Source organism: Lepidochelys kempii, chromosome 9, assembly GCF_965140265.1.
Source record: "Lepidochelys kempii isolate rLepKem1 chromosome 9, rLepKem1.hap2, whole genome shotgun sequence".
In the NCBI taxonomy this organism is placed as follows: Eukaryota; Metazoa; Chordata; order Testudines; family Cheloniidae; genus Lepidochelys; species Lepidochelys kempii.
Window position 1 is genome coordinate 61,298,251 of NC_133264.1, and position 25,178 is coordinate 61,323,428.

A 25,178-nucleotide genomic window follows, 5' to 3' on the forward strand; every position below is an offset into this window, starting at 1 on the left:
GATGTGCAGATGGACATTCTGTATTATCTCCACTTACCTTGCAGGGTTAGAGTTTGGTACTTTGCTAAATGTATTAAACTACTGTAAATATAGAGGGGTTCCTAAAGTCTGAGTGTTGCAGCTGTGCACAGCGAGGCTCCCCACTGCAGAGTGATTTCAAGAATACTCGGCCTGATGTTGGGCCAAGAACGTGTCAAACCTCAGAGCGATAAAGTGGGGAATTTTTAAGTAAAAGGGTAAACAGGATGACCTGGGTAATTATAGTCTTGTCTTGTCTGACATCAATAGCTGGCAAGATAACGGCATGGCTGATATGGGGCTTGATTAATAAAGAATTGTAGGGCAATATAATTACTGCCCATCATCATGGGTTTATTGAAAATAGATTCTGTCAACCTATATATTATATATATATATATATATATATATATATATATATATATATATATATATATATTTAATGAGATTACAAATTTGGTTGATAAAAGGTAATAGGGTTGATGTCATTTACTTGGACTTCTGTAAGGCATTTGACTTGGTACCACAACATTTTGATTAAAAAATTAGAATATAAAGTTAACAAGGCATATATTAAATGGATTAAAAGCCGACTAACTGATAGGTCTCAAAATGTAATTGTGAATGGGGAATCATCATTGTGTAGGCATGTTTCTAGTGCAGTCTTACAGGGGACAGTTCTTAGTCCTACGCTATTTAACATTTGTGTCAACGACCTGGAAGAAAACACAAAATCACAACTGATGAAGTTTGCAGACAACACAAAGAGTGGGGGAGTTGTAAATGATGAAGAGGATAGGTCGCTTGGTAATCTGGGTAAACAAACAATATGCATTTTAATATGGCTAAATGTAGATGTATATATCCAGGAACAAAGAAAAAAATTGTTACCTACTTTTCTGTGATTGTTGTTCTTTGAGATGTGATACCCATGTCCAATCCACTGTAAGTGTACACGTGCCTCATGCAGAATTAGAGAACTTTTCCCCTCAGCGGTAGCTGTCAGGGTGGCTTGGTGCAGATATAAGGGGACAGAGCCACCCCAGTGCCCCTCTGTTCCTTACAGGATAGATTCAATAGAGAGGGGAAGGAGGGTGGGTCGTGGAATGGACACGTGCAACACATCTCAGACAACAAGAAGTATGGAAAGGAAGGTAACCATTTTTAGTCTGAGTAATTGCATATGTCCATTAAACTGTAGGTGACACACGAGCAGCTACACATGGAGGCAGGCTTGGAGTCTACCTGAACAGCAATTGTTGCTCTCTGAAATGCTGTCTGAAACTGGTGGTATTGCTGGACTGATGGGAAATGGCATAATGAGCAGCAAAGAGATACACTGATGACCAAGTCACCGCTTTGCCAAGGTCTCATATAGGTACGTGCACCAGGAAACCTGCCAAAACTGCTTCCAATCTAGTCATGTGACCCAACACTTTAGCAGATGGTGCAACATTAATTAGTAACACAGACAAATGCAAGAAGAAATCCAGGAGGAAATCCTCCGAGTGGAAACCAGCTGGCCTTTCATTCTGTTCACAACTGCAACAAATAACTCTGGTGAGAACTAAAGGACCTGGTGCAATCCAAGTAGAAGGCTAAAGCTCTTCTCACATCCAACAAATAAAGTTTCTCCTCATCTGTGTGTGTGTGTGTGTGTGTGTGTGTGTGTGTGTGTGTGTGTGTGTGTGTGTGTGTGTGTGTTGGGGGAGGGTGGGGGGTGTTGCGCTTCGGGAAGAAAGTTTGCAAATAAGCTGCCCAGTTATTGTGGGAAAGGAAACCACTGTTGTCAGGAATTTTGGGTGAGGGCAGAGGTAAACTTTATCCTTATGGAGAACTGTATAAAGAGGCTCTGAGGAAAGGGTCTTAACTCACTCACTCTCCTTGCTAAGGTTATTGCAACCAGAAATGGTACTTTCACAGAGAAATGGAGTAGGGAGCAAAACGCGAGAGTTTCCAAGGATGGTCCCGTTAATGTTGCTAGCACCAGGTGGAGATCCCATGGGGGAACAGGTTCTTGCACCTGTAGGTATAACGTGTCTAACCCTTTTAGAAATCTGATAGCTATGGGGTTGGAAAAAAGCAGTCTATTACCTACTGAAGGGTGGAAAGCTGAAATAGCTGCTAACTGTACTTTAATAGAACAGTCAGACCTTGATGTTTTAGGTGCAACAGACAGCCCAAAATGTGGGTGATGGAAGCTTGCACTGGAGAGACCAGATAGAAAAATGTTTCCCTTTGGCCAGGTAAGTATGCCTAGCTGAAAGCTTTCTGCTACTCAGAAGCATTTCTTAACAGCTTTCGAGCAATCCCTTTCCAATTGGGTTAGCTATGAAGCATCCACACTGTCAAGTGAAGGGCTTGCAGGGTGGGATGGAGCAGATGGCCATCGTTCTGAGAATCACATTTGGAGCCAACAGGAGAGGCAGAGGAGCTCTCACTAACAACACTAGGAGGGTTACCAAGGCCACCCTGGTGCTAATAGTATGAGATAATTATGGTCCTGTTTGGTCTTGAACAAGACTGGACAGTGATGGTAACAGAGGGAAGGCATACAGCAGGGAGTTCTTCCATGGTAGTAGGAAAGTTTCTGCCCACGACCCAGGCTGTGACCCCTGCCGCCCCCTGACAGCAGAATTGATGGCATTTCCTTTTTTCCTTTGTTGCAAACAGCTCCATTTGGGGAGTCCCCCCGCAGCTAGAAGTGGCTGGCCACATCTGGACATAGTGACTATTCCAGCTGAGTGGAGAAGGACCTGCTCAGGTGATCTGCCAATGTGTTCTGCTCTCCTGGGAGGTGTAAGCAGCTTTGAGGTGAAGGGAGCGGTGATGCAGAACTCTCCTGGCACAGTTGCGATGAACGTGCCCCTCCTTGTCCGTTTACGTAGAACATAGTTGCTGTGTTGTCTGTTAATACTAGCAGCTTCTCTCTCACAATATGTGGACAGAAAGCCAAGCACGCTAGACGGATTGCATGTAGCTTCCTGATGTTTATATGAGTCCTCAGACCCTGTGAAGACCACAAACCTTGAGTTTGCAGAGTTCCCATGGTTACAAGGAAAGGAAGGGAACTCCTATACAACCTGTCCAAGTCCAGAGGGGACAGAGTTACCTCTGGATGATGTCTGCCTAGATAAGGTCGATTGGGACCATACACCAATGCTAGCCATTCCTGAAGCCTCCTGAGGCGTAGTCTGGGAAGCTGTACTACATAGGTACATGCTGTCAGCTGCCCCAGGAGTCTGAGGACTGTGCGCTGTGGTAATGGACTGTGCTTTCAGTTCCATGCCCAGGCTATGGAGCGCTTGGAACCTTGACTGAGGTAGAAACGCTTTGGCTTTCGTAGAACCTCTGATCGATTCTGGAACCTGTGCAAAAAATAGAATGTATTTGTCCAGACTGAGCAATTGCAGGTGGACTGGATGATGGTCATGCTGCAAATTACTTGAGACTCAGACTGGGCTCTCATGAACCAGTCGTCCAGGTAGGAGAATACGTGATTCCCCAAGATCCCAAAGGTACGCAGATACTGCCACCGTGCTCTCTGTGAAAACATGAGAGGCTGCTGAGGGGCTGGATGGCAGCAGTGTGAATTGGTAGTGGGCTCTATTCACTAGGAACTTGAGAAACTCCTGGTGCCTGGACAGATCACTATATGCAAATAAATGTCTTAAGTCAAGGGCAGCATACCAGTCCCCGTGTTCCAAGGAAGGAAGGATGGAAGCTAGGGTAACCATGCAGAACTTTATTCTCTTCAGATGCTTGTTAAACTCTCTTAGATCTAAGATAGGCCTAAGACAGTCTTTTGCTTTGGGAATAAGGAAATAGTGGGAATAAAACCCTCCCCTGTGAGGAACAGAGGAACTTGCTCTATGGCCCCTGCTAGAAGGAGAGATTGGACTCCTGCTGAAGAATGGTCTCGGGAGTGTGCTCCCTCACAAGGGACAGGGTGGGAACGGGGGATAGAAAGGAAAGGAGTATTTCAGATCCACCATGCTTAGGACCCGCTATACTCCTATCTGATGGGAGTCCAAGTATGGAGGAAATAGAATAGATGGTTGGTAAAGCTATATGGGTAGGAACAGATTGGTCTGTTGCCCTAAACAAACTGTCAAACTGGGCCGGTGGTCGAGAGGAACTTGCTGTAGCCAAGGAGAGGGGAGGTCATCGCCTCATGTAATTCCTGAACACTTTTTCTTGGCAGGTCTTGGGGCCAAGGTATAAAGCACTGATATCTATGAGATTGCTGGGGCCAGATCTGCTTCCTCTGTCACCCATGTACAGATTCCGAGAAATTTCAGAGTTACCCTGGAATCCTTTATGCTATGTAGTCCTTCACCTTCAAAGGGCAGATGTTATTGGATGGTCTGCTGTACTTCAGGAGGGAAACCGGAAGACTGCAGCCATGAACATCTACTCACAGGTATGGTAGATGCCATAGATCGAGCTGCTGAGTCCATCGCATCCAAACTGTCCTGGCCACCAGCTTGCCTTCCTCCACCATCACACTGAACTCCTGCCTGGGGTCGTCCAGTAGCTTGTCTTTAAACTTCATGATGTTCTCCCACAGAGTGAAATCACAGTGATGTAGAAGAGCTTGCTGGTTGGCAATTCTAAGTTGCAGCCCCACATTAAATAAAGTTTACCATCAAGCAGGTCCAATCTCTTCAACTCCTTCCCCTTTGACGTTGATTGTCAATACCCATCTCTCCAATTCATTAGCTGCCGCCACCACTAAAGAACCTGTGGGAGGATGAGAGTAGAGGTGTTTGAAATCCTTAGAAGGGACATAGTATCTCCTCTCTGCCCATTTTGCCATAGGACGGAGGGAAGAAGGGGTCTTTCAGAGCCAGAATTGCTCCGTTAATCGGGAGTGCTGCTCTGGAGAGCCCCATCAAAGCTAATACATCCACTAGTTTGTGGGATTTCTTGCAGACCTCTTCCGAGTGAATGTCTAACAACAAGGCCACCCTTTTAAACAGTACTTGGTGAGCTGGGCAATCTTCCAGTGGTGGTGAATCACTCACCATTTCCATAACCTCATCTGGCGATGAAGACGACACATCACAATGCTGAGGCAATGACTGGTCTGTCTCTTGTGGTGGAGGAGCTGTCTCAGTAAATTCCAGCTGCTCAGTCCTGGTCCTTGTTATCGGAGAATGCTGTCTGCAGAGCTGATGATCTCGGTGCACCCTCAAGTAAGTCAACTGATATGGGTGAGCAGAGGTTCTAGCAGGGAGGCACACCCCAGTGCCCAGAAACACTGGTACTGAAAGGTTGATTAGTTCTCTAGCAGCTACATACTCCTCTGCCATAGTCAGTACTGGAATTGGGTTTTGAGTTTGATGTCTTGCATAGGAACTTCAGGGGTCAGCCTCAACAGACCTAGCACATGTTCCAGTGTCTACTATCCCCCCTTTCTAGATGAGGAATGCTTCCCTTCAGTCTCTTCCAGAGTCTGTGTTTCTAGATGGCCTTGGTACCATTGATCTTGCTGAATGGGGTACTGATTTGTCTCTTTTCTTCAGTACCAGAGACACAGAACGAGGTGCTGAAGACATCTCTGGTGGTGTGTGCCGTACCAAAGGTGCAGCATTTGGAGTATGTTCTGAACCTGACAGCTCTGATGGAGAGAGAATGCCACCTCCATAAGGAGACACTTAAATCTCGCTGCTCTCTCTTTTTTTAGAGAGATGTGGGACTTTTGTCACAGATGTGGGACTCCTCCAAACATTTTAGGCAGCTGGGGTGGGGGGGGTCGCTGATCAGCACTGGCTTGGCACAAAACAGGCAGAACTTTAAACCCCCCAGAGAATGAAGCATGGCTCCAGTACTGGTCCTAGTACCAAGATTCTAATTTGGTCCAAAATGGACCTAAAACTAAAACCTATCACTAGCACTAACTATGCTCTTTACCAAGCCAACTACTAAGAGAACAAAAATGATATACAAAGAGTGAGGGAAAAACTCACAATAGCAAGACCAGACGTTCTCCAGCAACCATCACTGGTGGTCAGAAGGAACTGAAGGAGAGAAGGGGGTGGCTCTGTCCTCTTATACCTGCATACAGTGGTGCACAAATGGCAGAGGGCACTTGAGCTGCCCCAACAAGTACCACTGAGGGAAAAAGTTCTCCAATAACTGTACACGAGGGGCGAACACATACAGTGGAATGGACACGTGCAATTACTCCAAGAAGAATGTAGGCCATACTTACAGGATGGGGGACTCTATCCTGGGAAGCAGTGACTCCAAAAAAGATTATCCATCATGCCCAAAATCACCTGAACATGAGCTTTCAGTGCAATCCTGTAGCCAAAAGGGCTAATGTGGTTCTTGGATGCATAAACAGCGAAATCTCATGTGAGAGAGAGGTTATTTTACTCTGTATTTGGCACTGCTGTATTGGGCGTGACTGCTGCAGGAATACTATGCCCAGTTCTGGGGTCCACAATTCAAGGAAGATGTTGATAAACTGGAGAGGGGTCAGAGAATAACCATGAGAATGATTAATGGAAAACATGCATTAGCGTGAAAGATGCAAAGAGCTCAATCTCTTTAGCTTAAAAGAGATTAAAGGATGACTTGTTCCCAGCCTATAAATATCTGCATGGGGAGCACATATTTGATAATGGGTGCAGTTTTATTATCAGAACTCTGTGTTGTGATTTTTAAGCACACATTTGAGATTCTTCTCCCCCTCTTATTGCATAAATTCCTCCATCTGAATTTGCAGGATTTTAGCCAGAATTGAAGAACTGCCCTCCTAAAGCCAGCAAAGGATGGTAGTGCCAAGCACCCAGGGTAATACCGTGTGAACGTGTGCACTCAATCCCAGGTGGTAGCTCTGCAGGCTGCTAGAATGTGAACGTTAGCGGAGCAGACAACACCACTGCCCTCACCCTAGTGGAGCAAACAACAAGTGACTAATTTTTCCACAACAACTCACATCTTTAGGAAAAAGGCCTTGAATTTAGAAGAATCTGGTTTTATTTACTGGTGCAAATGTTAGAGTTCTAGATTACTGGAAATATTCACAAAGTACTCAGAACACAGAGTCAGCACTCCAAGGCGGGGAGAGCTCTCAGCCTGCAGCATGTGTGTCCCCACTTACACCGATGCATCCCAGCCAGACGGGTCTTGGAGCAGGGGTTCAATCTTCATGGATGTTGAAGAGCTTCGCTACTTCATTGAGGTCGGCATGTTCCTCTCCATCTTTAATGATCTGAGGAGACAGAAGAGGGTGTTGAGGGCTGCACACACTATGTATGTGGAGTCCATATTTCTAGTTGCCATTAGAGGGTTTCCTACACTTCTTCTGAACCACCTATTACTGGCCACTACTGGAAACACTATAACTAGGTTAGATAGACCAATGGTCTGGTCTGCTGTGGCAATTCCTATGATCCATTCAAAAAGACAGTACCCTGGCAAGTAAGGATGCCTGGCAAGGGATAAAAATAGGGTTACTCTCCCTACAAAAATAGCTTGTCTACCTATTTCCCAGCTGGCTGTAAAGACAGGACAAAACATCGCAGGTGAAGGTACATTAGATTCTAGTACTTAGCCATAATTTCCTACTATGAAAATTTATTCTGCTGCTCTAATATGTACGGTTGCTGCCGACTCATACTGCATACATGACACTTGGTGAACTCAAGTGCCCCAACCACTCATCAGTAGAGAGGAAACATCTGACCTTTCGAGCAATTGGCATCCGGTTGAAGATGTTCCATAAGACAATTCCCACCACCACTTTGTCCCTGATGTAGAAGATGACCCCTTTGCCATAGTCTTCTCCTTGCTTTGGAACTTGAGGTGTTGAGGGAGAGCTGGCAGAGATGGTAATCTCAGAGGCTTCTGCTTCTGTTTCACTTTCTGAGCGGATGCCAGTCCCTACAGCAAAAAATCCCGGGAGAGTCACACACTGGAAGTGTCATGCAAGACTGAAGCTTTTAGTCTGCAAGGCAAAGCCTGTTGAAAGAGCTCTGAATTTCCTATCCAGACCATGCCAATAGCTGCAATGTTGCAAAATACAACGCACCACTGTGAAGAGGAGATGTGTCCTGGGTGAAATAAGCGTCTTTAGACAAGAGAGTCACTTGTCCGTTAAGTGTAGCCTGTAGAAAGTGCGTTACGATTTTGTTTGATATGTAACCATTTGTTTCCAAGACCCCTACTCACTATCTCCGGAATTTTTAGTCTTTAATGATAAACTTATTCTTGTTTTCAGAGTGCTGTGATGTTAAGCAAAGGGCTGATCCTGAGTGGAATCATGGTGTGTACAGTGACCCTTTGGGAACAGCAGACCTGGTAATTCTGTGAGCAGCCAGAGTTAGGGGCTGGCTATCACAGGGGAATGCTTCAAAGGGACTCAGATGCACCTATTGTTACCCTGCAAGCTAAAGAGCTGGCAGAGCCCAGAGGAAAGTGCTTGGGTGGCTAGCAGGCTGGTGTCAGGGAGCTGACACCCAGCCAAGCACAAGCAAGTGTCCCTGACGTTGGAGGCAGGAGGTAACAAAGGTGGTTCTCAGTCCTGGATACTGAAAGAGCCACCACAGCAGCATCCCCAGTATTGCTAGCCAACAATTTTTATACCAAGGTGAGTCGCTAAACTGTGTTCCTACATCTCCCCTCCACCCCCAAAACCTTTGGTCGGAGCTCACCCCTTGCAGCAAAACGACCTACCTTCTGGTGGAAGAAGGTTGGACACTGCTTCCTGCATGAGGCAGAGGAGATTCAAGCTGAAATGCTCTCTCCTTTGTTTAGGCTGATAATGCCGTCCCCAGATGCACAGATCACTGAACCTGACCAAAGGTGCACCGACACTGCCTAGAACTCACCCACAAGGATGCTGCTCCCCTCTCCAGAGTGGTGTGGCCAGAAGCACACTCTGCAGTCTGGGCTGGAGGTGAGCCAAGTTCAAAGGGCAGGTGTCTCCTGATGCTCAGCCACCCTGCACAGTTCTGAAACCCCTGCCACGGGGGAGCGGAGTGACTGCCTTCAATACATGACAACCTTCCACGTATTACCACTCTACAGACAGCTGTACAGCCTCCAGCAACGCCGCTCCCCTACCTGACTGCTCCGTTGCAGACTTCGGTGTGTCTTTTGCAGTTGCTTTAGCAAAAACTCCTACAGTGGGCAAGCTACTGTCTACAAGGCCAATGGCTTCATATCCGACATCAGGACCCAGGTCACTCCTAGCAATAAACAGAAACAGACCGTTGCAGTGTCCCAGTTTGAAACCTTAACTAGCCATTTAACAATTTGATTGATTTAAAAGAAACAGGAGGCCACAGAACACCCAATTTCTCCAGAACAGCTTTGAGCCGAGCTGGGTTACCTGGTGTGCAGAATACAAGAGGTGCCAGCCAGCACCTGCAAGACCTTTGGCTGCACAGCTCTCAATGCAGGCATTCAATGGACAAGTATAAATCTAACCCAACAGGGGAGAGGGAGATGGCCTAGCAAACTTGCCTGTTACCTCACAGTGAAATATTGCAGTGCACCATCCCCTACAGAGCTGCTTGGCAATCAGCTGTGCTTCTGGATGGCCAACTATACAGGATTTATACAGCAAGCGCCATGCCACGGTACCTGGTCTGGCAACATAGCAAGGCACTAGGGAATAACTTTTAGCCACTACACATTGACAAATGCTGAGCTAGACCCAGTCTGGCTCCCCCGTGGGTTAGTACAGTTAAAATAGAATGCTTGTAGGATGCTGCATGTATTAATCCTACTTAGAACAGCTGCTCCCATGGTACAAGGTAATGTTTAAACATTTGCTCAGACTGTAAATCCCCCCAGGCAGGGGAGAAGCATTGTCCAGTGTGAATTACTCATTCACCACAAGAGGTGTTATCCCCTGTCCATCACAAAGCACTACTGTGTCCAAACGGGCCATTGTAGAATAAGGACTTTGTTGATTGTTTCCCCCACAGCTCTGAGGAGGGGACATGCCCAAGCCCTCATCCCATCCCAGCTTGAACGCTGGGGGAAGGGAATAAAAAGGCCTGTTAAGGAGAACTGATTATTCCTTTGCTGCTTGAACTCTGAGGGGTGAGTTTCTTAGCCTAGACAAGGAGTCCCCAACAGCTGAGCTTAGGTGAGCCCTAAAGGACATCTCAAGTTTTTTTAAATTACAGAAGTTTCTATCATCATTTAGAATGGAAGGCTAACGTGTGTGTGTGCGCGTGTGTGTGTGCGCGCTGCTTTAATCTTGTAAATAACTCATTTCTTTTTCCTAGTTAATAAATCGTTAGTTCATTACAATATTAGCTACAAGTGCGGTCTTTGGTGAGAGATCTGAGTGCAAGTGACCTGGGTGTAAGTCCTTTGGGACTGGGTGTAAACTGAATATTATTGTGATTTTTGGTGTAAGGGACTATCTATCACAAAGGCAAGCTTTAGATTGGTGTGCCCAAGGGGACTGTGTGAGACTCCATGGTAAGACTAGTATATTGGGAGTTCACACTTGTTACTGGAAATCTAATTAAAGAACATACAACCAATTTGGGGCTTGTGCCCTGCTCTGTGACAGTCTGCCCTGAGGCTGACACTCATGCTTGTGAGCCACTCCGGACAGCGTGACAAAAGGTATACAGAAAGAGGGAGTAAAACTACCAGAACATTGACTGATGCCAATATGGCTTAGCAGCTCCTGTCATGTTTTCTCCAGCTAATCTTCCACTCACAACAGCATGATCATGATGCTCCACGCGTCTTCTGCCTAGCTTGATATCGTAGAAGCAGGCAGCATCTCCTGCCTTAAAGAGAGATGCACACAATGAAAAATGGACAAGAGAAAAGGCAAGTTAAAGAGAAAAAGAACGATGGGAGATATTGCCCAACCATAAAGGGAAAGAAAACAAAGCGTTGCAGGACTGCCTCCAATTTAGCAGGTCTCCATGGCTTCAGCACTCATGCCAGAACAGGGAAAACTAAGATAGTTTTGTGGTCATGCTGATTGCACTTCAAGGAGGTTTGGATTCCCTGCCAAAGGGACCTTTGTGTGTCAACACAGGACTCCTCTGGCATTAGGCAAAGAGGTGAGGAGGTTACTGGGATATGCCAACTCCTCATGCACACAGTGCTCATACTTGTAAAGTAGAAGTTTGCCCACAATTCTTACTACAGGAACAAGGCATGCCAGCAAGTGTGCATTAATGAGATACCTAAGATTGCTGCTCTCTGCATCTTACTTGTATTGTCAGACCACAATTCACCTAAATTGGGTTTATAATCACAGTTCTACATACATGCTTACTCATTGCAACATAAACAGCAGATAAAGAAGCATCTTCCACCTACACACACTTACCACCCAGATGTTAGAGCGTGCCTGCAGCTCTGCATTCACCCTGAACCCTCCAAAATCAGAGTCTACCTCCAGGCCAGCAGACTTTGCTAACTCCACATTGGGCTCCAGGCCCACCGCTGCCACTATGTGATCGGTCTCCACCTGATGGAGAGAGAAATCCAGACTGGTTACACTATTCGTTCCTTTTCCACATGGCCAAGTGTCTGGCTCGCTGCCTGCGCCTGGCATTTACCTTTCTTCCATCCTTCAGTTTAATTATCAGCTGGTTCCCACAGACAGAGACGGACTTCACCACAGCATTGGGCATGACATTAACACCCTCTGGAAACAAAACACAGAACACTCAGCTGGAGGCCAGGGGAGAAGAGCAGAGATTTCAGTGGAAGCCAAACTATGTGGTGCAGACACGCAAACGAAGTACCGCTTCTTGATTGTACCGGGCAGAATTGCGGATGGCTCAGCAGCTAAAGGACACTGGCTTCTCTTTGTTGTACACAGGATCCACAGAGTCCAGAGTAAAAGTGTGAACAGAAAGGAAACCAACTACAGTAGAGCCTCAGAGTTACGAACTGACTGATCAACCACACACCTCATTTGGAACTGGAAATACGCAATCAGGCAGCAGCAGAGACCAAACAAACAAAAAAAGGCAAATACTGTACAGTGTTAAACGTACACTACTAAAAAAAATAAAGGGAAAGTTAAAACACATTTGACAAGGTAATAAAACGGTTTCTGTGCTTGTTTCATTTAAATTAAGATGGTTAAAAGCAGCATTTTTCTTCTGCACAGTAAAGTTTCGAAGCTGTATTAAGTCAATGTTCAGTTGTAAACTTTTGAAAGAACCACCATAACGGTTTGTTCAGAGTTACAAACCACCTCCATTCCCAAGATGTTTGTAACGCTGAGGTTCCACTATAACAAGTCTGAAGAGGATTGTTTAGAAACACACGATCTACAGCAACAAGTGTTTGTCTGTAAGGAGATGCAAATTACGTGCACAGAAACCTGCAGGGATTGGGACCTCTTTGTTTTCCAGTCCTCAGGCACTATAATGGATACATAGGTTAGATATTGCTCCATTCCAGCCAGGTCCACAGACCTTACAAAGGATCTTCCAGGACCAGTGGAAGGGAAGCAGAGCAGCCTTTTCAGTCACTAGGCCCTCTGGCTAAGCCCCATGCCCAAAAGCCCATGAGCTCTATACTGCCTCCATAGCAGGTTGGGTAATCAGTCCTCTTCCTTCCTCCACCCCAACCCTCGAGAGCACAAGAACTTATTCTCAATGGAAAATGCCAAAGAAGAAAAAGGTACTTCAGACCCTTCAGGGAGGGACAAACAGGGTCTTGCTTTCCCAAGGCGGGAGGCTGGGCAAGATGTGTTCCCTCTTCCACAAGCTTTGCTCCAGGCTATATGGCTGAGGCACAAAATGAGAGGCAGGATCCCAGGCTGTGGCTGTTGTGTTTGATGCAGCTCAGGAGAGGGGTGGGATGTCAAGTCTTGAAGCCATACTTTGCTCCCAGAATGCTGGGGCCACCTGCTGGTCTCGTTCCTGCCACAAATTAGAACAGCCTCAGGGCCATTACAGAGATCGCCATGGACAGGGTACTCCGGCCACGCCCCCTGCACAAGTGGTTGGGAGGACGGGTGCTAGAGGAGCCACCATGCCGGCTCTGTGGTACCCAGGAAATCCTCAAGCAGCCAGGTAAGCCAGCTTTAGGGCTGTTTTGTGCCATCTAAATAGACGAGTGGTTCTAGCCAAAACACGTCCTGTTCTGCTCATGGGTTGCTAGGCAACGGACTTGTGCCTCTTCTGCAGCAGAAATCCCCTCTCAGCATTAGGCAAATGCTCAAGCAGGACCCCCTCCTCTGGAGTGAAGGGACACTCCTCAGAGGGGATGCAGGGAGAGCCAAAACTCCAGCCATAGCTCCAGAGCTGCATGGAAAGGAGCGTATGATCAGGTCCAAGTGAGAAGAACCAGCTAAGCCTAAAACCTAAGCAGATTATAGATTCTACAACACATGCATGAAAGATGAAATCAGTGACACTACCAAAGATTTCAGAGTAGCAGCCGTGTTAGTCTGTATCCGCAAAAAGAACAGGAGTACTTGTGGCACCTTAGAGACTAAGGAATTTATTTGAGCATAAGCTTTCGTGAGGACACCAATTCCCATGGAAGGAGATGTCTGACTAAGAGTTCACTGACGAAAAGGTAGAGGCTCTTCCCTGGGGACAAGCTATGAGACAGCAGTGCTCTACCACCATGAGGTCTGCTGTCATATACTTTACAAGAGTAATACTGGTGAGGATGGATCTACTCTACTGCTCCCACAGGCTACCTCGTAGGAGGAGCAGGAGCTCAGAAGAAAGGAAGGGGTTAAGGAACAGCTTTACCTCGTTTGACTTTCTCTGTGGTCCAGTTGCTCAGGTACTCAGGCAGGACCTTGCCCATGTTGCCGTTCTCTGGGAACATCTGAATCACCTCCAGCCCTGTGGCATGTACTGTGAAGAGACCCAGAGAGCAGCCCCTTTATACCACATGGATAACAAGGAGCTACGCAAAACTTCAGAACACACCCCAAGATAGTTTACCCTGCTTAGACAAGAGGAGTTCAAGTCCTTTCTTACTGCAATTTCCTAGACACAAATCACTCTAACCCCATGTCCTGGCTTCCAGAGTTTGCATCACGGGTGAGTAACAAAGGGACTGTTTCTGGCCTTTGGGGTCAGACACTGTCTGGATCCCTGACTGGCACCAGCACACACTGTGGGATCAGACACTGGATTTACACACAGACAGGATTGTGTTAGCCTAAAACAGTCTCAGTGGTGTCCATTTAACTGCCCCGACTGCCTGAGGGGGGATTACATGCACGCAGAGAGGCCTGTTCCTTGGGAGACCTGCAGAGGTTAGGTGAGGAAGATATTCAAGAATCAGAGTAACAGCCGTGTTAGTCTGTATTCGCAAAAAGAAAAGGAGGACTTGTGGCACCTTAGAGACTAACCAATTTATTAGAGCATAAGCTTTCGTGAGCTACAGCTCACTTCTTCAGATGCAAAACCCAAACCAGCAGTGTTGGGCTTGTGCTCACAGGCCTTTGGGAGAATTACTGGAGTGGGGCTTCATTTACAAGGCAAACTTGACCCTTTCCACAAGGAGCACTGATCTCCAAATTTACTCAAACCCGCCTGCTATTCCAGACAGCAAGTCCAAAAGAGCCAGGCTCAAAGAACTGGGAAGCACTTCAAAATGCACTGGGGCCCTGGACTACTGGACCATTAGCGAAGGAGATGTCTGTGGGGCAATGGAGAGCCTGACAAGTCCACACAGCCAGCCAAGAGTTCATGTAATAATGCATCAGACCACTACAGGCAGGCAGACAGACATCCGTTCTGCTAGCCAACTGCCTTGACAGGCAGGGAACCCCAACCCCCAACTTCCCTTTCCAAAATAAGACCAGAGGTGGGTGGAGAAGAGGGAAGGACGTAATCTGAGGGTTTGTTCAAACAAACCCTTAGCTCACAGCAAGCTGGGGTGTAAATCTACCCCGCACTAGCCTGCTGCATGATGAGCGTCTATGTGGACCCTGCTGCCATGCACTAAAAGTTCCCTAGTGCACTTTCACCTACCTTACTTTGAAACACGAGTAGGTCAAAGTGCACAGAGGAAGCGTTAATTCGCAGCAGCAGGGTCCATACAGACAGGCAGGCTAGCAAGTGGTAGAGTCACACCCTAGCTTGCTGTAAAGCTAAGTGTTTGACTAGACAAGCCCTCAGATTTTTCTAGCTTGGGTCTCTCCGGGGTTTCTTGACATGTGTCAGTCTCACATGTGTTGCCTCGTGCAAGAGACTGAAGCAAGCAGCCTGGTGCAAACCACTCACCTTTTCTTCCCAGAGCACAGGCCAGCTCACTACCCAAGAAGCCGCCGCCAATAATGGTGATGGACTTGACTTCTCTTGAAATCTTTTCTAGAGCTCTGAAGTCCTCAATCTGTAAGAAGATTTATTTCCATTTCAGATGCCCCAGTCAGTGACAACAGCAGAGAGCATTTTGCTCCAGATCCTGCCTCCAAATGATTTGTGAACATGAGGAAATTGGTCCCACACTCTCTGGGCTGAGTCAGCTGTACATACTTCCCCTTCTGTACTTTCAGCAGTAACTCTTGAATTTCCACTGCAGTCTGATTTGATCCACCTGCAGAGATCCAGAGCACAAAGAGATCCTTCCCACTCCCGGGGTGAACCATCTCCTCATAACAATTCCCCTCCAGCCAAGAAGCCTAATCCCAATTAACGGTGCTGCAAATGGGCCTCCACGTATCGCCCTAAAGCAACCTCAAACCATGTTGTCCACCTTCTCCCTTCCCCAGCTGAGCATGTCAACCTCACCAGGCGCTCAGCAGGAGTTCAGGACTAAAAGCTGGTCTGCCAATTGGTGGCACACAGCACGGCTCCTTAGCACTGGTTCAGTGACTGAACTAGAAAAGAGCCTCAACTTCCTCCCATTTATATTTCAAAACACCACCAACACTGGGGGGGATGGGTGGGGGGTGTTCGCAGTACTGCTTCCCTTACTTCTGTGCTGCTGTTGGTGGTGATGCTGCCTTCAGAGCTGGGCAGCTGGAGATCGGCAGCTGCTGGCCGGGATGCCAGCTCTGAAGGCAGAGCCGCAGCCAGCAGCAGTGCAGAAGTAAGGATGGCATGGTACGGTATGGTATTGCCACCCGTACTTCTGCACTGCTGCTGGTGGGGCATTGCCTTCAGAGCTGGGCACCCGGCCAACAGCCACTGCTCTCCTGCCATTCAGCTCTGAAGGCAGCACAGAAGTAAGGGTGGCAATACTGTGACCCCTTTATAACTCCCTTTTGGATCAGCACCCCAATTTGAGAAATGCTGGTCTCCCCCGTGAAATCTGCATAACATAGGGTAAAAGCACACAAAAGATCAGATTTCATGGTGGGAGACCAGATTTCACGGTCTGTGACATGTTTTTCATGACCGTGAATTTGGTAGGGCCCTACTTATAAAGCATGCTGCCCTTGATGAAGGAAGAACAGAACTGTATATAGGAAAGGCCTCTGCAAGCAGGGATGAGATGCTTCCCAGGACACATGCACCATACTGGGGTTAAGGAGAGGGAAGCATGAGCCAAGGAGGTAACTTTCCACCCCCCATCCACATTTAGTTACTATTGAAACTGAAATTTCTGTGCACATGCAACGGTCTACCAAAGCTAGCTGGTCACGTGGTTAGTGGAATCTTCCTAGACTTTTAAATCCTCTGCTCTAATCCATCTGGGCCAGACAAGACAGGGGCAGAATGCTTTTGTGCTTATTGCACTGGCCTGGGAATCAGGATATCTTGACTCAATCAATATGGCTGTGGGAAAATAATTTACCCTTATTGTGCCTAATTTGTATCTAATCTAATGATAACCCCACCCTTTCCCTCCTGGGGGTTGGAGTGTGCTCCATTCATTATTGCATGTGAAATGCTTGGGAGATACGAGAAAGTCCTATGCCTAATTTATCTCTAAAATCCTGAAGCGAGGGCTCTAATTTCCTGGGGACAAAGTGGTGGGATGCTAACATAGCTACCCTGTTAGCTTGTTTGTGGCCAGCAAAGCCGTATGAGGGACCTTCTAGTTACTGATTGAGGCCAGTCCCCGATGGGCAAGATCGGTTAAGAATCCGAGTCAGCGCAGAGTTAGCACAGGCTGAGGGTAACCGACCCCATCGTGACAGGCTTCAGAGAGCACACAAGGAAAAAAGCCCCTTGGATTACCTTGCGGAACAGCGTCAGCCTTCGTTGCACATCTTTCCCTGCTCTCTCGATTGCAGGAAGATTCCTTGGGGAACCACCTGATAACAGGAAGAGAGACAACTAGCAACACAACACTCAGATGAGAGCACTAGCCCTCCAGGCAAAGCTGTAGAATCTGGGTTTGGACTCCTATTGCTGCAGAACTTACTCCAACCCCTACCAGACAGACAGACACAGACACATTCATGTACATCTCAGCTCTGTTCAAAACACAGGGTTCAAAAGAAATCAGTATTGTCAAATGGGACAAGGACAATTGACAAGCTCATCAGCGGGTATGAACGACTCTAAAGAGCTCAAAATAATAGAGCACAGTAAGCGTCAAACGTGGCCAAATACAACCCATCTGATGTATTTACACAGCCTCCAGGACATTCAGAACATGAAGAATCTTTGCGGGGGGGAAGTACTCATACGTTTCCAGCCTGTTTGTGAAGAAACTTTTCTAAATGTGCCTCAAGTGTAACCAATGCAGGGATGTCTGCTTGAGTCTGCAGACAGCCTGAAACAAGCATTCAGAAGGATGGACTCCCTTGTCCTCCACTAATCTCACTGGGATGAGAACTATAGCCCATAAAGCAGAGGTCCCCAAACTGTAGGGCACACCAGGGGGTGTGGAGCAAAGTTCAGGGGGGCTGGGAGGGAGTGCCACCCACCAACTCCGCTGCTGACCCTAGTCCCACATCCAGGGCCCTGGCTGCCAGGCCTGTGCGCCCAGGGATCCACTCCTGGCCACTTCCCTGCCCCTAGCTGTAGTCCCAGCCTCGACCCCCTTACCTCTGTATGCGTCCCCCCCGCTCCCGGAGCCATGTCCCCACAGGGTGGGGGGGCGGAAACAGGTAAGCGGTGGTGAGAGAGAAAGTCTGGAGACCTCTTCCATAGAGCTAACTGTGGTATTTATTTCATTCAGCAGTTAACACAAGGAACCTATAGGCCTGTCCCCTGTAAAACATCAGCTTCAGGCCTATGAAGTTTGGCACAGGTAAATGGCCTAATGGTCACCCCTAAGCTTTGGGGAACAGTGTGTGTAAGGGGGAAGTTTGTCCATAATGACACCAGCCAACCACAGGAACATGAGCTAACACCAGCTTTTAGATATTTTAGAATGGGAACATCTGCAGATGTCTGACCACAAGACTGCCATGGCAATGAACTGACATATATGATACGGAGATCATTAATGTACTAACCTATAGGAGAGGGGCGCCCCAACATTAGTAAGGTGAGGAAATACAAACAAGGAAGAGTAGAGAAACCCCTACTGAATATGCATTACACAGAGTGGCATAAGCATATAACATATTATACAAGTTGTAGCCCATCCTATGTGCAGGGTGAGAGAGAGATGGGAGGTGCCAGGACGATGGCCACTGGTGATGGTGAGGAAGGTAATGGTGATGAGGAAGATAATGGCTAACATTTCAGGTTGTTCTGCAAGGGAAGGAGAGAGTCTGGATGTGCAGATGGACATTCTGTATTCTCTCTACCTACCTTGCTGGGTTAGAGTTTGGGACTTTGCTAAATGTATTAAACTACTGTAAATATAGAAGGGGTCCTAAAGTGTGAGTGTTGCAACTGTGCACGTCGGGGCTCCCCCGAACAGTAATTTTAATAATAATGGGGCTGATTTTGGGACAAGAACCTTTCAAACCTCAGAGCGACAACTGGGAATTCTTAAGTAACCAATATAATACATACATAATCTGTAGATGGGGCTATTTAACTCTAAACCCTTACAATGACACCCTGAATGTCAATGTTAGCCATTTCAGTGCTAACCATTTTAGTGGAAGGGAGTGGGAACAGCTTCAGGGAGAAAATTGAAGGGAGAGAGAAAAGAAGGAAAACTAGGAAAGAGGTAGAGAAAGCCAGGAATGAGAATTGGGAAGGAACAGAACACACGGCAGAAAGATGATTTTCCCACTAAGTAACACTAAAGGTGGCAAGGTACTGAACAAATAATAGATAAGGTAACAACAAACAGTTTTGTTACCACCTAAAGATCATATTCCACACTTACCATGAGGGGTGAGGGTGGGAGGTTGCACAATCATGGGTGATCTCCCATAAACTCTGTCCTAATGTCACACCCTGGCCCACTGACCATGATAAAAAAAGGGAATCCAGCCCTCTCCACCAGATGAGTTTGCAAGCCGGGACTAAGAATCATAGGCTATAGCAGCAGTGCCCCACTACAGAGGGGATCGGAGCTAGATTCTCCCCATCACTCCTCAGGCAGGCAGGACCTTGAGCCTTGCTTGGCACTCAGAGCCTTATCATAGAATACCAGGGTTGGAAGGGACCTTAGGAGGTCATCTAGTCCAAACCCCGCTCAAAGCAGGACCAATCCCCAACTAAATCATCCCAGCCAGGGATTTGTCAAGCCTGACCTTAAAAAGCTCTAAGGAAGGAGATTCTACCACCTCCCTAGGTAACCCATTCCAGTGCTTCACCACCCTCTTAGTGAAAAAGTTTTTCCTAATAGCCAACCTAAACCTCCCCCACTGCAACCTGAAACCATTACTACTTGTTCCATCATCTGCTACCACTAAGAACAGTCTAGATCCATCCCCTCTGGAACCCCCTTTCAGGTAGTTGAAAGCAGCTATCAAATCCCCCCTCATTCTTCTCTTCTGCAGACTAAATAATCCCAGTTCCCTCAGCCTCTCCTCATAAGTCATGTCATAAATATACAGCTACGGGTAGCATAAAATCCCTCCTTTACCTGAAAGGGATTAAGAATATCAAATAACCTGGTTGGCACCTGACCAAAAGGACCAATAAGAGAAGAAGAAGATACTTTCAAATCTGTGGGGGAAGGTTTTGTTTGTGCTCTTTTGTGTGTTCCCTCTTGAGACAAATAAAGAGACCAAGCAGGTAATCCAGCTCCTACTGAAATTATACATCTAAAATTACAGAAATTGTAAGTAATAGCAAGAAAATGCAATAGATTATCTTTTGTTTTAGCTTGTGAATTTTCCCTATGCTAAGAGGGAGGTTTATTCCTGTTTTTTGTAACTTTGAAGTTTTGCTTAGAGGGGGAATCCTTTGTGTTTTAAATCTCATTACCCTGTAAAATTACCTTCCATCCCGATTTTATAGAAGTGAGAAGTGCTTCTTTTACTTTTTTCTTTATGATAAAGTTCTGCTTTTAAGAACCTGATTGGTTTTTAGTATCCTAAAAACCCAAAAGGTCTGGTCTGTGCTCACCTTGTTTACCTATTTGGTAGGTATATTATTCTCAAGCCTCCCTAGGAAAGGGGGTGAAGGAGTTTGGGGGGATATCTTGGGGAAACAGGAACTCCAAGAGGTCCTTTTCCTGTATCTTTGTCTAACTTACTTGGTGGTGGAAGCAATACCGTTCAAGAACAAGGAATAATTTGTGCCTTGGGGAAGTTTTTAACCTAAGCTGATAGAAATAAGCTTAGGGGGTCTTTCATGAGGGTCCCCACATCTGTATCCCAGAGTGGGGAGGGAATCCTGACATATGTGCTCCAGCCCCCTAATCATTTTTGTTGCCCTCTGCTGGACTTTTTCCAATTTTTCCACATCCTTCTTGTAGTGTGGGACTGGATACAGAACTCCAGAGGAGGCCTCACCAATGCCAAATAGAGGGGAACGATCAAGTCCCTCGATCTGCTGGCAATGCATCTACTTATACAGCCCAAAATGTAGTTAATCTTCTTGGCAAAAGGGCACACTGTTAACTCATATCCAGCTTCTCATCCACTGTAACCCCTAGGTCCTTTTCTGCAGAACTGCTGCCTAGACACTCGGTCCCTAGTCTGTAGCAGTGCTTGGGATTCTTCCGTCCTCAGTGCAGGACTCCGCACTTGTCCTTGTTGAACCTCATCAGATTTCTTTTGGCCCAATCCTCTATATTTGTGTAGGTCCCTTTGTATCCTATCCCTACCCTCCAGCGTATCTACCATTCCTCCCAGTTTAGTGTCATCTGCAAACTTGCTGAGGGTGCAGTCCACGCCATCCTCCAGATCATTAATGAAGATATTGAACAAAAACAGTCCTAGGACCGACCCTTGGGGCACTCCACTTGATACCACTGCCAACTAGACATGGAGCCATTGATCACTACCCGTTGAGCCCCATGATCTAGCCAGCTTTCTATCCACCTTATAGTCCATTCATCCAGCCCATACTTCTTTAACTTGCTGGCAAGAATACTTATGTCAGACTTGAAATGAGAACCTCCTTCCCCATATCTTCTCAGAAGTCAATTCTCAGCTTGCTGGGCATGGCTTAGCATGCCTCCCCTGCTGTCCTGTGGCACAGTCAGAGGAGAACAGAGACATCCCATGATTTCCATGGGAGGAGTTGGATTGCACTGGACCAGACACAAATTCCCATCAGGCACATCCCTGTCCATGTAACTGTCCTAGACAAGTCTGCTCGGTTCAAGTCCCCATCAGCTGAAGGGGTCTGTATTACTGTCTCAGAGAACAAAGAACCTTGCCAAAACGGTGTATGACATTACCGTCAGCCCAAGAATTAACATGTGAGGGAAAGACGACACACCACGGAACTAACCTGTGGCAATTAAACATTTATCATAGGATATCTGGGTTCCATCATCAAGTTTCACCACATTGCCTCGAACATCCATATGCACCACCTGCAAGGCACAATGCAGAGAGCAGCTCAGGTTTACATGTCCTGTAGCCCTGATCAGTGGGCATAGGCTTATCAGGCAGAGAAGCCGTCACAGAAGATACCCTAGCTTGAACAAGGTTTCCCTGTAGAATCTCCCTTTTCTGGAGAAAGGGAGCTGAGGAAGGAGCACGGCTTCAGAACTAAACAAGAGGTTTTAACTTGGCCGTAGGTCGAAGCTCAGACTGAACCTTCCCTAGGATTGTTCCTCTCCATGATTGCTGACTCTCAGGAGAATGCAGATCAGGCACCTGCTATTATTCTACAGGACTGATAGGCTCACTGAAACCAAAGGCATTCTGGGCTCAGCTACCAGGTGTACAGGGGAGGGAATGGGCAGCCAGGCTCCCTACTCACTCCGACCACGAAACTTGTAAGGAGGCTCCTAAAGCTAACTACACACACCAGCTCAGGGTCAGGTGGTGCTTGGCAGCCTCAGTAACACCCCATTGCCAGGCTTCAGAACTGGAGCTCCAGTCCAAATGTCTGCACAGCTGTTTTTAGTACCAGACCACGAGCCTACACCTGTCAACTGGGGCTCAGACTTACTGCTGTTGGTTTTAAAACGCAGTGTAGACAGACTCTTAGGCTGTAAGCTCTGCTGTTTGTAAAGGGCTGTGTAAATGTATGGCGCTGTAATGCTGTACCCACCTTCTTGCCACTGAGGACGGCCACACCACCATTCTCTATATAAGGCAGATCACGAGCAGGTACGTAGAAAGAAGGCGGCTGGAAATATATACTGTAGAGAAAAAGGGCTTCAATGTACACAGTATTGCTGGTTTTCCCACATTAGCAGCTACTCAATGACTGGAAGAGCACCCACCCATCGAAACACATATGGGAGTTTACAAAGAGAAAAACAACTTCTGATATGGTAACACGCTTCCCCTGCAAATTCTAGAAAGGATTTTGTTTCATAAAACTAGGATGTCTGTACTGTTCAAAACCAATCACTAGTACAGCAATGCTCTACAATGGAGGAAGCCACACAGGTCTAGTCAAAATTGCACGGAGGTCAGCTTTGCACCACATAATTGCATCACATTCTTTAAGCTCATTTCCTGGAGGTTATACAGTCCAGTTCTTAAGTGTTCAGTATTTTCCCTGAAGACAGAGGAAGATACAGGCTGTAGCACAACAGGGAGACACACTCATGCTCTGCACGGGCACTTCACCATAACAGTCTCCAGCGCTGCAACATCCTGGGTTTATAGTTTGTTGCTTAGTGCTCCCAACTGACAAGTCTGTGCACAGTCTCAGCATTTAAAGCCAGGGACTCAGTGTAGCCAGTGTACATAGTGAACTAAGGAGCTCAAAAGGGCAGCTTGCAGCTGTTATCGTCAGTACAAAGATGTGGCTCTTGGAAACCATGTGTACCAGCATACAGTGCTCCTGGAGCAGTCTAGCCACAATGCACGGCAGGATGCGTATTCTCAATAGGCTGTCCATCCATAGTGAAGATAAGTGCATGGAAAGCTGCTCCATTTTAAGCCCGGTGGCTTTCACGCACCTAAGCAGGTTGCCAGTGACTCCCAGATGAGCATAGTTTGGACACTCAAAGTGTCATTAAGCAATTAATTCAATTCCCATTAATCACTGCATGCAGATGGCACATACCTTCTCTCTTTGCCATTCCACTGTTTGAATCGCAGAGTCTCCGTGACATTCGGATCCTCTGAAAACCACAGTTCTTTGGAAAGAGGAGGACGCATATATGGCAGGTCAGGATCTTCAGAAACAATCAGCACCTTTAATATGGGAAATCATTAACAACCTCAACTATGTTTACAAGTTGAGAATGGCAGAATGAAATGTACAAGCTCTAAAGGGAACACATCATCTGGCTTTAGACATGCGCCATTCTAGAGGAGAGCTGTGCACATCCCTTACCCTAGCCCCAGGATCACGAGCCCGAATGGATCGAGCAGCAGCAAAAGCAGCAGTGCCTCCACCAATTAGCAGGAAAGGAGCATGGGATGGACATTCAGGGCGAGCACTCGGATCTGTCTCTGGAGCTGCAAAGCAACAGATCAGACAGCCTGTTGTGAATACAGCAACAAAGCTCCACCAGGAACACTGCCTGCCCCCAAACAGCAGAAGGAAAACATTCACCCTTGAAAGAATCATGACATCCTTTGGATTTCAAATACTGGTAATTCTCTTTGGTGGACTGCTGTCCCTTAGATATTCACTAAAGGTTGCTCTCTCCCATCCCCTCACCCAGAGGATGGCTTCTCAAATCCTGCATGACATTCTGGGAGACACTACCCTCGCCAAGGAGCAGCCTGAAACAGTGAAGGATGTTGATGTGTAGTTAGCATCAGAAGAGATACTATGAGCTGTAGCTCACAAAAGCTTATGCTCAAATAAATTAGTTAGTCTCTAAGGTGCCACAAGTCCTCCTTTTCTTTTTGCAGATACAGACTAACATGGCTGCTACTCTGAAACCTATGGAAAAACGGCTTCTTAACTCAGCATACCTAGCTCCCTCTACGTGCCAGTCAGGCCTGCTAAATTTAGTGACTAAATCAAGTTTTTAACCCAGTTACCCTGCAGAGCCAACACATCTAAGAGGCACAGCAGAGGATTCTGGAAAGAACAAAAGAATCCAATAAGATAACCCCAACAATGGAAGCTGTGCTCACTCACCTCCCTGCTCAGCTGTTGTCAACCCCTGCTCTGCTGTTAAAAGAGAGAGAGAGAGAGAGAGAGAGTTTGTTAAAGGAACCTTCATAATGAGGTTGAACTCTAACCCCATTGGGACAGCCTGTTATTAGGCATCAAATGGAGTTGCTTACTCATTTGAGCATTGCTACTGCTCTTAGCTGTAGACTGCTATTCAAACGTTCATCAAGGCTCCTGTTGTATTTATAAAACCTCCATTAAAAAAAGCTCTGCTTAAATGCACATAGCTGGGTGAAGTGGCTGCAGCACATTCAAGGACCCACAAAGCTTATTGTTGGCACTCAACGTGCAACTTTAAAAGCTTCAGATTCTCCTTATAGCTCAAGATAGTAGTTTATTCCAGACAAAGCATCAAAGATTCAATGTCTTTGAACCCCACAGGATCAAACAACTGGTTAGTGCTGAGCAAGTGAAGTACTACAACATCCGTGTAAGTTACGCAGCCTGCAAAATGCTCAAACACCAGGGAGATGAGGCTACTAGGAGTTTGAAAAATGCCAAATTCCAAGTGGTTGCTTTGTTTAAATCTCTGATATAGGAAATCTTTACATTTTAAAACCAGAATCACTTACAGGCAGGATCAACATTTCGCTCTTGCCATTTAGTGCACAGCTTGCAAGTAATCCAAAGACATGGAATACTTGAAACCACCAGGAA

At 46.7% G+C, this 25,178-nt stretch overlaps 1 protein-coding gene across 9 annotated transcripts in view; it reads right to left on the reverse strand.

The window, feature by feature from the left end:
• Positions 1-6,990: 6,990 nt before the first annotated feature.
• AIFM1 (apoptosis inducing factor mitochondria associated 1) overlaps positions 6,991-25,178 on the reverse strand; it is a 38,200-nt gene continuing 20,012 nt past the window's right edge. For 7 of the 9 annotated variants that reach the window (XM_073360650.1, XM_073360651.1, XM_073360654.1 and 4 more), the window contains 14 exons: positions 24,486-24,518; positions 23,727-23,851; positions 23,454-23,584; positions 22,485-22,575; positions 21,714-21,798; positions 17,130-17,206; positions 15,228-15,336; positions 13,740-13,847; positions 11,577-11,665; positions 11,345-11,485; positions 10,648-10,790; positions 9,097-9,221; positions 7,718-7,914; positions 6,991-7,243 (listed from right to left, as the gene is read on the reverse strand). In XM_073360650.1, the coding sequence (XP_073216751.1) occupies positions 7,172-7,243; positions 7,718-7,914; positions 9,097-9,221; positions 10,648-10,790; positions 11,345-11,485; positions 11,577-11,665; positions 13,740-13,847; positions 15,228-15,336; positions 17,130-17,206; positions 21,714-21,798; positions 22,485-22,575; positions 23,454-23,584; positions 23,727-23,851; positions 24,486-24,518 (1,526 nt within the window). In that variant the 3' untranslated portion in view covers positions 6,991-7,171. Of the gene's footprint in view, positions 7,244-7,717; positions 7,915-9,096; positions 9,222-10,647; positions 10,791-11,344; positions 11,486-11,576; positions 11,666-13,739; positions 13,848-15,227; positions 15,337-17,129; positions 17,207-21,713; positions 21,799-22,484; positions 22,576-23,453; positions 23,585-23,726; positions 23,852-24,485; positions 24,519-25,178 lie in introns of those variants that run through there. The other 2 variants (XM_073360647.1, XM_073360656.1) reach the window with 2 other exon arrangements.